The 14,339-nt window shown below is 35.8% G+C and overlaps 2 protein-coding genes across 4 annotated transcripts in view; both read right to left on the bottom strand.

Moving 5' to 3' along the window:
- Positions 1-1,150: 1,150 nt before the first annotated feature.
- LOC123541262 (uncharacterized) lies at positions 1,151-7,102 on the bottom strand. Of its 2 annotated transcripts, none has more exons than XM_053526299.1 (4): positions 6,979-7,102; positions 5,276-5,856; positions 4,719-4,840; positions 1,151-4,181 (listed from the first exon to the last, which is right to left on the bottom strand). In XM_053526299.1, the coding sequence occupies exons 2-4, from the start codon at positions 5,841-5,843 to the stop codon at positions 3,237-3,239; spliced, it is 1,635 nt and encodes a 544-aa protein (XP_053382274.1). In that variant the 5' UTR covers positions 5,844-5,856; positions 6,979-7,102; the 3' UTR covers positions 1,151-3,236. The 2 variants fall into 2 exon arrangements, with proteins under 2 accessions (XP_053382274.1, XP_053382275.1); XM_053526300.1 differs by having other exon boundaries at positions 5,276-5,853; positions 6,979-7,101.
- A 3,749-nt stretch (positions 7,103-10,851) lies between these two features.
- LOC123540917 (bystin-like) overlaps positions 10,852-14,339 on the bottom strand; it is a 29,551-nt gene continuing 26,063 nt past the window's right edge. For both annotated transcript variants that reach the window (XM_053526301.1, XM_053526302.1), the window contains exon 10: positions 10,852-11,169. In XM_053526301.1, coding sequence (XP_053382276.1) covers positions 10,935-11,169 — 235 coding nt within the window. In that variant the 3' untranslated portion in view covers positions 10,852-10,934. The remainder of the gene's footprint in view (positions 11,170-14,339) is intronic.

Genomic DNA, 14,339 nt, shown 5'->3' with positions numbered 1-14,339 from the left:
TTATGGGGAACATTTATGTCAAGTAATTGGTACAGTTACATCATGTGATACTTTAATAGTTCTGTGGCATTGATTTTGATTCACACTAACCATTTGTAATAACTGACTACTTAAAATTCTAAGAAACATATATATCTATTCTCTCTCACAAACGCAATCGTATTTTATATTTCTTACAGTTTCTTCATGTACGAACTTTCCTTTAGTGAGTTGAATTTCAGCATTGCATTCCTTGTTTGATATTTGTCGTTGTTTTTTAAGTATTTAATTTTCGATTTTCTCTGTTGTCAAGGGTTGCAAGTTTAACGATAGGATTTTTGCGTCTGGAAGTATGCTAGTTTTTGTTGTCTTACGAATACAGCAAAATGTGCATAGTTAAAAAAGTGATCAACAAGAAAATTAGTTAGCGCCTTACTGTAACTTTGTAAAGTAAAATATGTTCTGTTTTTGGTTTTATGTCTACTGCTCATAATAGACAATTACTTACTATCACAAATTTGCTTCTTGGAAACATGTTTGCAAATACTGTTGTTATATTCAGTGGTATTTCTTAAGATACAGCTTCAGAATGACGAAAATATTTTTTATCCGAAGTACACATCAATAAAGTCTGTTGCAAATCTTACATGTATTTTCTTGCCTACAGCTTAATTGACAATAGTATGTGTTTGTATAAGTTATAAAATGATACAATAACCTGTATAAGCAATCTCACCTATGGCTAGCCTATGCAAGTTCTGTAGATAGGCATTTTAAGTATATTTCAAACATGCTACAACTATGCCTATCCGCCATATTTTGTTGTGATCACATGCATGTAACTGTGCATTCTACTGGTAAAAATGGAGTTAGAGCAATTCTGGATTAAGTTAAATGGAGGTAGAGCACTCCTTTACAAAGTCTAATGATGATCACATGATGTTAGTTTATGTGTATGATTGGTCAGAATAATTTTAAACATTACAGTGCTCTAAGTCCTGGAGATAGAGTACTTTAATCGTTACTGTTACATTCAAACAGAGGACATGGAGCAAGGTATTATGCAGGATCTTTCTCTATGACGTCAAATGCTACGTCTTCTTGCTCCAGAACGATAGAGCTCGGCGAGACAAACAAAATGATGTAAAAATCTCATTTTTTCACAAAATGGTGATAGATAACTTTTAATTCCTCCAATACTGAAGAGCACAACATATGTATATGAAACAAATATGATCATATATGTACAGACACAGAACAACAAATACATTAAGACATGATATGACAATCACCATTAATACTATTATAGAATGCTACATCACAATAAGATGTTTAAAATACCATTAATGACCAAGTGACCTAACACGTATGTAAAGTGACCTAACACGTATGTAAAAAATGTCGAGTTAAAGTTATATTTTTGACATTATACTTACATATGATTTTTGTTTCAGAAGACAAGTAAACTAAGATCATGTCAGACACATCTAGCGTAAGAATACATTAGAGGTATCCTATCACACCTGCCTTTACATACTAGAGTCGATACAGTAATTTGATACTCTATATGATACAATATTACTTACAAAAACTGATACAATATTACTTACAAGTATTCACAGCAATACATACAGTAATTATTCACTAGCCAATCTATCTGAGACTTGGAACGAAACCGAAAGTCAAGTCAAAATTTGATTGACCGAGAGATGTAATTTTATACTGTTTACACTGAGAAAAAAGGAAATAAAACAACAACAATGAACTAAGACTTTTACCAAAATCTTCACTCGAAACGAAAAAGTAAGAATATGGAAAAGTCTTTTACATAATTATACTTTACTGCATGTTCTTAAAATGTTTTTTTTTTGTTCATATGGAGGACTAGCATTGTAAGTATACTAAATTATACGACCTTTGATACGCGATGAACAGTCGTTCCCACAATAAAGCAATCGTTAATACAGTTCCTTAAGCAACCATGTATAAAATAATTTATCAAATTTAAATGTCTATTTCATCATACGTAACAGGAGTTTGGCAGCATTATAATACTTTAAGCTGTACCCGTCTGATTCAGCGGACATTTTGATATAAAACCAGCATTGTTCCTTAGGACGCAATGAAAATGTTTGTGCAAATTTTGCGACACCGTGTTGCGTTATGACAGTATCCCAGAGTTCCAAGTTCTTTACACAGTAGCAAATTAAATGTACTGTGAGGTCTTCTGTTAGATATCCACACTTGTGACATTTCTGAGGAAACGATCTAGAGAAGTATTTTCCAATTAAGTCCATAAGAAAGGTACACATAAACAATAACTTAGGATTCCTTTTAGCAATCAACCACAACATACACGGGCGTTCAAACATTATCAACCAAGTAATATCAGAAATACTGTCCTGGATATGCGTGACTCGTTTAGCAGTTTCAAATCTCAATACAGCATTTTTCAAAATAGTTTTCCAAGAGTATTTAGAAGGGAAACAAGATGATCTCATATATTCTTCCAGGAAACTCCCTAAGCCATACTTTTGGAGAAGTCTGTATGCCTCTGGGATGAAACCGTGTCTTTGTGTATCAAAATGTACAAATCTTATCAGTCTTTGCATGAAAATCTGTTTAGCTAAATACCTGCTCGGGAGATTGCACAGTAGACCGAGAAACTGGAGCTTTTTATAATCAACAATAGTCTCAATAGGGTTCAAGTTTATGGCACTTAAGCAAAATTCAGAATTAGTATTTGGTCTAAGTCGTTGCATTGATTTCACACAAAATCTGTGAGCTCTCTCCAAAGATAACATGTCAGTTACTGAATACGTATTCCACAGTTCGCATCCATATAGAGCCTTTGGTAGGACGACTGAATTATATATGGTTCTTAAAGTGAAAAGATTTGTACATTTTGATAGGGTTTACGGATAGTGTATTAACTCCATCATTTGAAACACTTAAGTAGAATCCTCTAATCTTCACACATGCCTGGTTAATAGATGTTTTTGTTGAAATGAATTTGTCGCATATAAGACCGAGATGAGTATAGTCTTCAGCTTCTGGAATTTGTTCACTTCCGAGCATCACACGTCTAGCCGTAACAGAATTAGTATTTTCATTAAAGACAATAACTGCACACTTGCTGGCATTATAACAAAAGCGCCACCGTTTCGAATATCTGTCACATATACTCAACATTTCATCTAGCCCCTGCTTTGACAAGTTCTTTTTAATAATATTCACTGTTTCTAACTATTTTACTGTCAACACAATGATACTTTTTCTCCAATTTCTGTTTCAATCTGGGCAAGCCCGTCTTTCAACTTCACCGTTGTATACAGACGATCTTGGCCCAGATTTTTCCCAATAACCATCGATATCAACTGGACCTTTTTGCCATTTGTATCCGGATCATGTGTCAACACCATTGATCCGCTGTCACCCTCTTTGCAAAATGGTGTTGTTGTCGTGGCAAGGGAGTTATCATCACTTTCCACATCTCTGTCAGCAACTGCTATATAACTACCATCATCCCGAGGCACATGTACAGACTTCAGCTCGGGAATAGCAACTCTACCTAAACCAGGTGTAGATGATGCACCCCATGTATGGACAAAAAGACCTTGAAGCTGGTATGGCTTATACTCACATAGTTTACCTGGCACTGGGTCATTGTCTTCCGTTTTATAGCTAAAATCGCATTTCTTTTCTTGATTTCTGTCAATACTAGCCGCTGCAACGTCAAGGATCCTTCCCATTGTTTCTTCGGCTTGTGACCTTTGTTCTCCCTTCGGTGCAATGTTCTTGCTTTTGTGTACCATAGTTTCACCTGTTAAAGAACATTTACCCTTTGAAATATAAACTTTTCCATCATCACTTTGTACGCTTAGATGTCTTGGAATCAATGCGTACAAATGTTTCTGAGTATCAGAGCGTACATATCCTGCCACTGTGCCAAAACATTTTGTTTGTTTGTCGTTTTTGTCTGGATAAATTTCGGCTTTTGAACCTGATGGGCATGACGCAAACGGTTTGATTAGTGATGACTCGACCTTGTATTTACTTATTTTATGTTTTCTTAACACTTCTTCAATGTCCTCACAAAGTATCATCGACGGTGTTCCTTCATCCACAAACACATATAAGGTGCTATCGTAATAGCCACACCAGCTTATCTTCTTACTGACTTTTCTGAAGTCTTGAAGTAACTAAAAGTAAAAATGTGTATGTACAGTATATGCACAGAATAATTACAGTTGCACTAGGAGACAGCTCGTAAACAAGACAACTCTCTTTTCAGAAATGAAGTAAAAATGGATATCCAATGAAGTATCTAATTGTAAAAAGACGTGATTTATTTGATGTATTTCATGGCAAAAATCAGTAAAGTTGAGAAAGGCATATTATAGATTCTATGGTGGTTCTATGGTAAAAATCAGTGAAGGTGAGAAAGGCATATTAAAGATTCTATGGCGGTTCTATGGTAAAAATCAGTGAAGGTGAGAAAGGCATATTATAGATTCTATGGCGGTTCTATGGTAAAAATCAGTGAAGCTGAGAAAAGTAAATTAAAGATTCTATGGCGACTTTCCAAAACTGATTAGCAAAATCATGTTATGAAAATTAAGCATATATATTACTGTGTAAAAATACTATTTTCTTTATATCTTAATTATAAATGTCAATAAAAGGTAAAATAACGATTTTGTTGTAATCGGAATTTCTCTCTTTCACATTATACATACTTTGGCGCTTATTTTGTTCTTTTCCTGTAATGCCAGCTCTGGTCGTTCGTGTTCTGGCACGTGACTTCTGTTGTATAAGCCAACCATGTCATACACAAGGCGCTCCGCTGGCTTTTCATAGTCTGGATGCAATGAAATAAAAATAGTTTGCAAGGTTTGGTTTCTTCCTAGTCATGGAATGAATTAATATAGGTAGAGTTTAACTTACTAGTAGCCGTTTGATTCATTAAGTAATTGTTTCAGTGGTCTCGTGCAATTTCTTAATAAAAGGGAAATGTGAAGCAGGCATCTAGCGGGGCTGTTTCCAGCCAGGTGCCCTTCCGTGAATGTCATAATGCTTGGAGGGGCACCAGGGGCCATCCTCTCCCATCAAAAGGTAGGAAGTATCCGCATTACCTATAATTGTGTCGGTATGACCTTAGACCCAACAAAACAAGTATTTAAATGGAATCTTTTAGTTAACAAAAAAAAAACATATAAAAACCGGTTGGGTTCAGAAAGTGGCAAGTTGCATCAAATAGTGTGAAAATAATTTTAAATGAAACAATAAAACTCACCACCTAAGGCAGCATCTTTCAAACGAGAACTAATGTATTCACATCGTTTTTTCAACCTGTGAAACACATTTCGCTCAAGAAGTTTACAAATTTCCTCACTTATAGATTCCTTTAAACAAACAGTAAAATCTTTTCTTTTCAACCTTTTTGAAAGAGCATCTCTGTCAGCTTTGTTCTGCGCTACTGCAATCCTTCTGGTGAATTCGGTTTGACCGATGGTTTGTTGTAGGAGTATATATGCCGTTCTAGGCAGGGAATAGTGCCTGTGTTTTTCTATCCGGCTTTCCAAGTATTCGTCATTTAATTCTGCTTTCGTTCGTTTGCAACTGCCCTTACATATCAAAATGTCCTGTTCGTCTATCACTTGTTTAAAGCTGGACTGGAACACATGAACAATAATTGTGTCGTCCCCTTCGTTGTTTATAAGAGAGTCTGATCTGGAAAGATCTCCTAGCTTCTCCCATAATTTTCTATCTCGTTTCAAGAGATCATTTACTTGATTTTTCATAAAGATATACCTTGGGTAGCAGTCTTCGCCGACTGTGAATTTCGTGTTTGACGTCCCCATTTTTAAATCACTGCTGAAATACACATTTGGTATAAGTTAGAAAACCCATATACATGTATATGTTTCAATCAGAACCTTGTCATACGGGTTTGAGACGGGAAAAAGTTTAGACTAAATATTTATTGCGACCAAGCAACAGATACGTGTACGTTCCTTTTGTAGTTAGTTATGCTCTGGTTAAAACTTATAGAAGATTAGTAGACTGACCGTTTTTGCAGTTTTTGTACCTTAAATGTTTAAAAAGCGTGACATTGTTTTATTAGCCGAACCGCACTAATTTCCTGGTTCGGGAATGGTCGGTTAGTCAGTAAGAAAACCGGAACGTAAGAATATCAATTCAAGTAAATGCTGGAATTACTAATATATAACATTTTAGCACATCTTTTAATGTACTACAAATAACATTTCATATAGATATTATCTCAATAAACAACTTAAGCTGAAAACTATATGAAATACTACTAAAAAGTAAGGTGAAAAGAATGTTAGTTTAAAAATATGTTTTATGCCACCGGAAAGTATATAGCGTTTGAACTACACATTCGTCATTTATGAACAGTGGATATGCGCATATTATTCGGATTTTCATATTAAATGATTGTTTTTGGAGAAATGGCAATTTTAGACTTTTAAAAATTTAAACTACATAAGAACGTTGTGTGCCTTGGTACACGTCATCAACATGAAGTGGACATGCGTATACTACCGGGACTTTCATGACCATTTTTTCTTCATTATGACTCGTTTTTTTTTATACTATCGAGCATTTTCAGGGGCTAGCATATAGCATGTGTCATACAATTTTGACATCATTCTTGTGTAGTTTAGGTGTGAACAATTTAAAGATAGAATTAAAAGGAATTTTGTATGTTGTAAGCTTTCTGGTATCTTTAATTATAATTAAATATAATAATAGTTTAAAACCAGAAAGAATGACGTAATAAGTGAATACAAAGTACGTTTTTTCCTAATCAAATCGGCTTTATAAATAAAAAAAATACAGATTATCTCTATTAAAAACAACTCGAAGCTCAATAACAGGGAAAAAAAGCAGTAAAAATATTGTTTTGAAGACAGATACACACATATAATAATAATATAAAGATCTATAAAGAACAAAACAAAGAAAACTTACGGGAATTAATCAATTCAAATTTTTCCCTCGAAACGTAAAACAATTTAAACTGAGGTCTTATAGTAAATGTCTTTTACTTTTATTTAAAGATAAGCCTTCAGAAGCGTTAGATTTACTGTCTTACAGATCTCAACGAAGCGGTAGAATGATTTGCATTGTTTTATACTATCAAATTTCTTTCACCAAGTCCGTTTTGTATTTATTTCAACAATACTATATCTACCCGTTTGATTACGCACTACTTTTTCGTTATTTAAAAATACAATCCTTACGCGAATACTACATTCTTATTGCTATTAGATTTAAAGCCAAATGTGTTTACATTGATGAACCCACAATTTTGAGAAGTGTTTTCGTTTTACTGTATAAGTAAAATGACGATATTTTTTGCAAATTTTGAACAAAGAAGTAGAATCTCGTCTTATTCTACAAAGATACGGTTCTATTAAACCGACCACATTCAAAGAAAAACAACATAGATTCAAATTAACACTTTGAACGGCATTCAACTGCAGATAACTTAAATGTTCTCCTTCACTTATTTTATACGTTAGTTGTTTCTATTGTAAGTATTTTGGTAGTTTAATGCACGAAGTTTTCGTGTTTTTAGCGCTTTACCTTCACTGCATGCTACCATTCGGCTGCAGAACCTTAAGTCTTTATGCTACATTTGATAAATGATTTTATTATATACCTATACATGTATAAATTCCGCCAGTAATACGGCTTGTATTTTATAAGCAAATACGAATTGGCAGAAAAAAATCTGTACTGTACATTTTGAATTGTATATTTCCGGATTTCTTTCATTTAATATGCATGACATGACACATTTCTATAAATAGCGCACACAAAAACTACGTTAAGTTCTCGATAAACATTAAGCGGTCCGGTGGTAAACACTGTCGGACTACGAAACAGGGGTTGTGAGTTCGAGCCTCCGCTCCTCCAACTAAAATTTCTAACATTAGGATATGAGTCCCGTGTATGGATGCTTTACACCTGGCAAGCCAAAGAACCAGGGAAGCTTCTAGAGTGTCTTCTGTATCTTGCACTATCCTCCTACTAACATTGTACACAGTCTTCTGGAGTCGCCCATATGGGTTACCGGTGGCGACTATAAATAAATTTATATATATACAAAGATTTCGTTCGATGACAAAACAACAAACAAGTAAGCGGAGGTGTATATTAAAGGTGTCATTACAGCAGTAGCTAGATCTTGTATTTTGGCAGGGCCGATCACTTTTCGCGCTTGCGCGCCTCTTGGGATCCGACCTTGCAAAATCCACTCAAGCCGGATCCAGAGTCCCAAATTAAGATACTAGTACTACTTATATAAGTAACAGTATTTAGACCATCATATCAAATGTAAAACTTAACAAATTACGTTAAGATATAATTTATTCATTTTTAAAAATCAAAATCATTTTATTAAGACGTCACAAAATACACATCAAAACTGTATTTTCAGGAAACGAGTGAAACCATTAATGACTTAATTTTACAAGGAAATGAATAAATAACACTTACCTATCAATAGATTCTAGACATTTTAGTGTATTTTGCGACTTTAAAAACGGATTAGTTCGATGAAACTGTACTAGTATTATACTGAATAAGTACTTTCAGTACTTTTTTTAAAGATATTACCAAAGTAACAAATGGTTGGTTCAGTAGGCCATCAGCTTCGTCCATTATATGAGCCGTGCCATGAGAAAACCAACATACTAGTAGTGGGTTTGCGACCAGCATGGATACAGACCAGCCTGCGCATCCGCGCAGTCTGGTCAGGATCCATGCTGTTCGCTTTCAAAGCCTATTGCAATGACTGAAACAATTAGCAAACAACATGGATCCTGACCAGACTGCGCGGATGCGCAGGCTAGTCTGGATCCATGCTGGTTGCAAACCCACTATGTTGGTTTTCTCATGGCGCGGCTCATATGTATCCCGCCCGATGAGCTCAGCTGGCGAAGCCTGAGAGTAGACAATTTGTTTGAAGTCATTCGTCCTGTGGGGAAGCTGTCCAGTACTTGAGGAGAACAAACTGCGACAGAATCCATGAATACGTGTTACTTCAGATTTACTGAAATAATTCTGAACAAGAGGGCCTAGTGGCCCAAAGTCGCTCACCAGAAATTTACTATTTTGAACAAATACTGAATCATGAATGGAAACAGTCACCCAAAGAGGACCTCAACTCTCTGAACCTTTAAGGGGCAAAACACTCCAATCTGAACACATTTATGAGAGAACCTTGTATCAATGCTACAGACCAGGTTTGATGAAGATCCATGATTCAGGTATTTTTACTTGTAGCCCTAGCAACCCCTGAATTTGAGAGAGGAACTTAAAGTGATCCTAAATACTAAGCATTTCATCAGAGAAGAAGTCTTATGAAGGCATTTCTATTTTTAGTTCTAGCGGCCCCTAAAAAAAAAGACCGACTGTCCCTATTAGTATAAATTTGTGAGAGGACCTTATAATGATGCTACAGGCTAAGTTCAAAGAATTTCCAGGTCATTTGGAGGCAATTATCTTTAGGTATAGTGGGGCCAAGTGACCCCATCTGAACAGAATTGGGAGAGGTCCTTAAAATAAAGCCACAAACCAACTTTGAAGATCCTTCCGACAGTTCAGGAGAGGTCATTTTAAGGTATTTTTCTAATTTTGGCTGAAGCGGCCCATAATAAGAGGCCAAGTGCCCTCATCTAAACAAGTTTGGGAGAGGACCTTATAATGATGCAGTAGATCAAATATGATGAAGATCCATTTCGTGGTTCATGAGTAAAATCTTTGACAGGCTTTTTTTATTTCTATTTTTAGTTTAAGAGGCCACTAAAAAAGAGCCAAGTGACCCCCATATGAACAAAATGGAGAGGTCTTTATAACAACGCTATAGACCAACTTTGAAGATTCTTCCACTGGTTCATGAGTTGTTAGAAGTATTTCTAATTTTGGCTCTAGCGGCCCCTAAATTGGGCCAAGTGCCCGTTATTATAAAATCTGGGAGAGGACCTTATAATGATATTACAGCCTATGTTTGATGAAAATCCTTCAAGCAGTTCATGAGGAGAAGTCGTTTAATTTTTTTTCTAATTTTTGCTCCAGCGGACCCTTAATGGGGCCCAGTGCCCCCCATTTGAACAAAATTGGGAGAGGTCCTTATAATGATGCTACAGACCAAGTTCGATGGAAAAGATTTAAAGGTATCTAGCAGTCCCTAAAGGGGCCAAGTGCCCCCATTTCAACACATTTGGGACAGGGCCTTATAGTCATGCTACAGAACAACTTTGATGAAGATCCATCAACCTGTTAATGAGAAGAAGTTGTTTAGTTTTCTCTATTTTCAGCTCTAGTGGCTCCTGAAAGGCACCAAATGCCCCCATTTGAATAAATTCGATAGTTGATCTCACCAGGATGGTACAGACCAAATTTAATGAAGATACGTCGGAAAAAGTCATTTAATGATACTTCCATTTTCAGCAGTAGTTTCCCCTAAAGAGCTGGAGTGCTCACATTTGCAGAAATTTAATGACAGAGCAACCTGTTGAAGATCCATAAAGCACTTCAGTTCTTTAAAAGTTGTTTCTATTATTTAGCTGCAGTTGCCCCAGATGGGCCAAGAGTCTCCATTTAAACAAACTTAAGAGAAGATGTTTTTGCATTGTTACAGACCAGGTTTGATGAAGATCCATCTAATTGCTCCTAAGCAGCTGGTCATAAGTTTGTATTTTCAATTTTTACCCTTAGCTGTTACTTGAAAAGGCCGACAGTTCCCTTATAATCTGGCAGAAGACCTGATAATAATGGTACAGTTTTATGAAGCCAAGTTACATCATAATGCCAAGTGAAATGACAAATACAAACTGCAAAGATATCATTTATTCACTTAATACATGCGTAACAGACAATCAACAAGTACTCTTCAAAACAGAAAAACAAGTAAAAGATCAATCCCCCATATACATTCTTGTCCCTGCACCCTCCCCAACTTCCAAATCGCGACATTTTGAATGAGCGAGCTCGCGACGCACCTCTGCAGTTATCAGTTCATGTGAATGTACACGTAACAATTCCATCATTGCTTCTTTCTGTTCACTGGATATATCTTCTTTGTATCTCTGTACAAATGTCAACAAACTCTGGTGCCATAACACCGGCAGCTCTCGCTTGTCTGTTGTAAACCTGTAACAGTTAAAAGACTATGATCAAAAAATCCTACTCGTACAAAATCATGTCGGTTTTTAAAACAACTTTTGCTGTTCTTCAGCAGAATACAGACTGCCAAGTAATGAAACAGCCAAATCCAACAAGAGGGCCATGATGGCCCTATATCGCTCACCTGTTATCATTGCATTTGAGGACAAGAAGGTCCTCAGAAAAAATATCTAAGTCCAAAGGACAGGAACAACAAAAAGAAAAAAAATCTTACAAGGTATAGATATGTTAAAATACACCTAAAAATTGGAGATACCATCCATGTTGTACCACAGAAAACTGGTCTTGTGTTTTCCCTACGGTCAATAATAAAAAAGTTACTAAAATAAGCTATTTATAGTAACGTAAAAGGGAAGTAATTAAAAAAAATAAATATTGTAAGTGGACAAAAGAAGGATCTGCCAAATAAATCTGTTGACATAAATGAAATTTCAGATCAGTATCTTCATTAGTTATGGAGATATAACAATTTTAACTTAAAATAAAGGGAGGTAATTTGACATAAAATCAGTCCATAGTTATCTACCCTGATTGTCTCAGTCCAACTAATAACAATAATGAAATTTCAAATAAGTCCTGTAAGTACTTACTGATATAAATCCATTTTGATTACAATCAGGGGAGGTAATATCAGTTATAAAATAACTCTGGAACAAATGACTGGATCTGATTTGTCATGGAATCCAAGATTTATTGTTGTTAAAGATATTTTGGAAGTTTGTATCAAATAAAACCATAAATAAAGTCTCTATATGGCTGCAAAAGCCAAAATAGCCAATTTTGGACCTTTAAGGGGCCATAACTCTGGAACCCAAGACGGAATCTAGCCAGTGGAAGAAAAAAAGCAAGATCTTGTGGTGATACAAGTTGTGTGCAAGTTTAGTTAAAATCAAATCATAAATGAAGCTGCTATTGTGCAGACAAGGTCAAAATAGCTAATTTTGATCCTTTCAGGGGCCATAACTCTGGAACCCATTATGGGATCTGGCCAGTTCAAGAAAGGAACCGAGATCTTATGGTGACGCAAGTTTTGTGCAAGTTTGACTAAATTCAAATCATAAATGAAGCTGCTATTGCGCAGGCAAGGTCAAAATAGCTAATTCTGGCCCTTTCTGGGGCCATAACTCTGGAACCCATAATGGAATCTGGCCAAATCAAGAAACGAACCAAGATCTTATGGTGATACAAGTTGTGTGCCAGTTTGATAAAATTCAAATCATAAATAAAGCAGTTATTGTGCAGACAAGGTCAAAATTGCTAATTTTGGCCCTTTCAGGGGCCATAACTCTGGAACTCATTATGGGATCTGGTCAGTTCAAGAAAGGAACCGTGATCTTATGGTGATACAAGTTGTGTGCAAGTTTGGTTAAAATAAAATCATAAATGAAACCACTATCGTGCAGACAAGAAATTGTTGACGGACGGACGCACGGACTGACGACGGATGATCACAAAAGCTCACCTTGTCACTATGTGACAGGTGAGCTAAAAATAAATTCTGACAGATCTGTGTACAAGGTTACAAAAGCAAGTTTGTCTCAAAACAAAGAATCTGATTGGTTGTTCTGGAGTTGAAACAAAGAACCTGATTGGTTGTTCTGGAGTGCAAAGCTGAAACTGACCAATGGCAAGGCTGTGTTCTGAGACTGGTCTACAAACTCAGATTTTTATCTTGGAATCAGGTTGTACAAGCTTAACTCGTTGTTCAGGTAGACAAATATTGACAAAATAAGCAATTATAATGCTTCTACAGAATGGAATCTTCTACTGTTCTGTACTGTTACAGGTCAACCATAATTATGTGACATTGCTTATATGCACTTAATTCAAGATAAGAATTCATCCATAGAATTCACAGTGTTTCATTGGTTACATGCTGGCATATAAACAGTTTTCTAGGGTTTCTCTCCAAGCGTTATTTCAAAAAACAAGAGGACCATGATGGTCCTGAATCGCTCACCTGTTCCCACATGACCCAGTTTTGAGTATGACGTCGTTTTTTCTATTATTTGACATAGTGACCTAGTTTTTGAGCTCATGTGACCCAGTTTTGAACTTGACCTAGATATTATCAAGATAAAAATTCTGCCCAATTTTCATGAAGATCTATTGAAAAATATGGTCTGTAGAGAGGTCACAAGGTTTTTCTATTATTTGACCTATTGACCTAGTTTTCGAAGGTACGTGACCCTGTTTTGAACTTTACCTAGATATCATCAAGGTGAACATTCTCACTAATTTTCATGAAGATCTCATGAAATATATGGCCTCTAGAGAGGTCACAAGGTTTTTCTATTTTTATACCTACTGGCCTAGTTATTGACCCAACGAGACCCAGTTTCGAAACTGACCTAGATATCATCAAGGTGAACATTCAGATCAATTTTCATGAAGATCCATTGAAAAATATGGCCTCTAGAGAGGTCAAAAGATTTTTCTAATTTTAGACCTACTGACCTAGTTTTTGACCGCAGTTGACCCAGTTTCAAACCTGACCTAGATATCATCAAGATGAACATTCAGACCAACTTTCATACAGATCCCATGAAAAGTATGGCCTCTAGAGAGGTCACAAGGTTTTTTTATTATTTGACCTACTGACCTAGTTTTTGATGGCACGTGACCCAGTTTCAAACTTGACCTAGATATCATCAAGCTGAACATTCTGACCAATTTTCATGAAGATCCATTCAAGGGTATGGCCTCTAGAGAGGTCACAAGGTTTTTCTATTTTAAGACCTACTGACCTAGTTTTTGAACGCAGTTGACCCAGTTTCAAACTTGACCTATATATCATCAAGATAAACATTCAGACCAATTTTCATACAGATCCCATGAAAAATATGGCCTCTAGAGAGGTCACAACATTTTTTCATTATTTGACCTACTGACCTAATTTTTGAAGGCACGTGACCCAGTTTCAAACTTGACCTAGATATCATCAAGATGAACATTCTGACCAATTTTTATGGAGATCCATTCACAAGTATGGCCTCTAGAGAGGTCACAAGGTATTTCTATTTTTAGACCTACTGACCTAGTTTTTGACCGCACATGATCCTGTTCCGAACTTGATCTAGATATCATCAAGATGAACATTCAGACCAACTTTCATACAGATCCCATGAAAAATATGG

Source organism: Mercenaria mercenaria, chromosome 16 (genome assembly GCF_021730395.1).
Source record: "Mercenaria mercenaria strain notata chromosome 16, MADL_Memer_1, whole genome shotgun sequence".
NCBI classification, from domain to species: domain Eukaryota; kingdom Metazoa; phylum Mollusca; class Bivalvia; order Venerida; family Veneridae; genus Mercenaria; species Mercenaria mercenaria.
The sequence above is the reverse complement of the archived record's forward strand: the minus strand, read 5'-3'. Positions and strand labels throughout refer to the sequence as shown.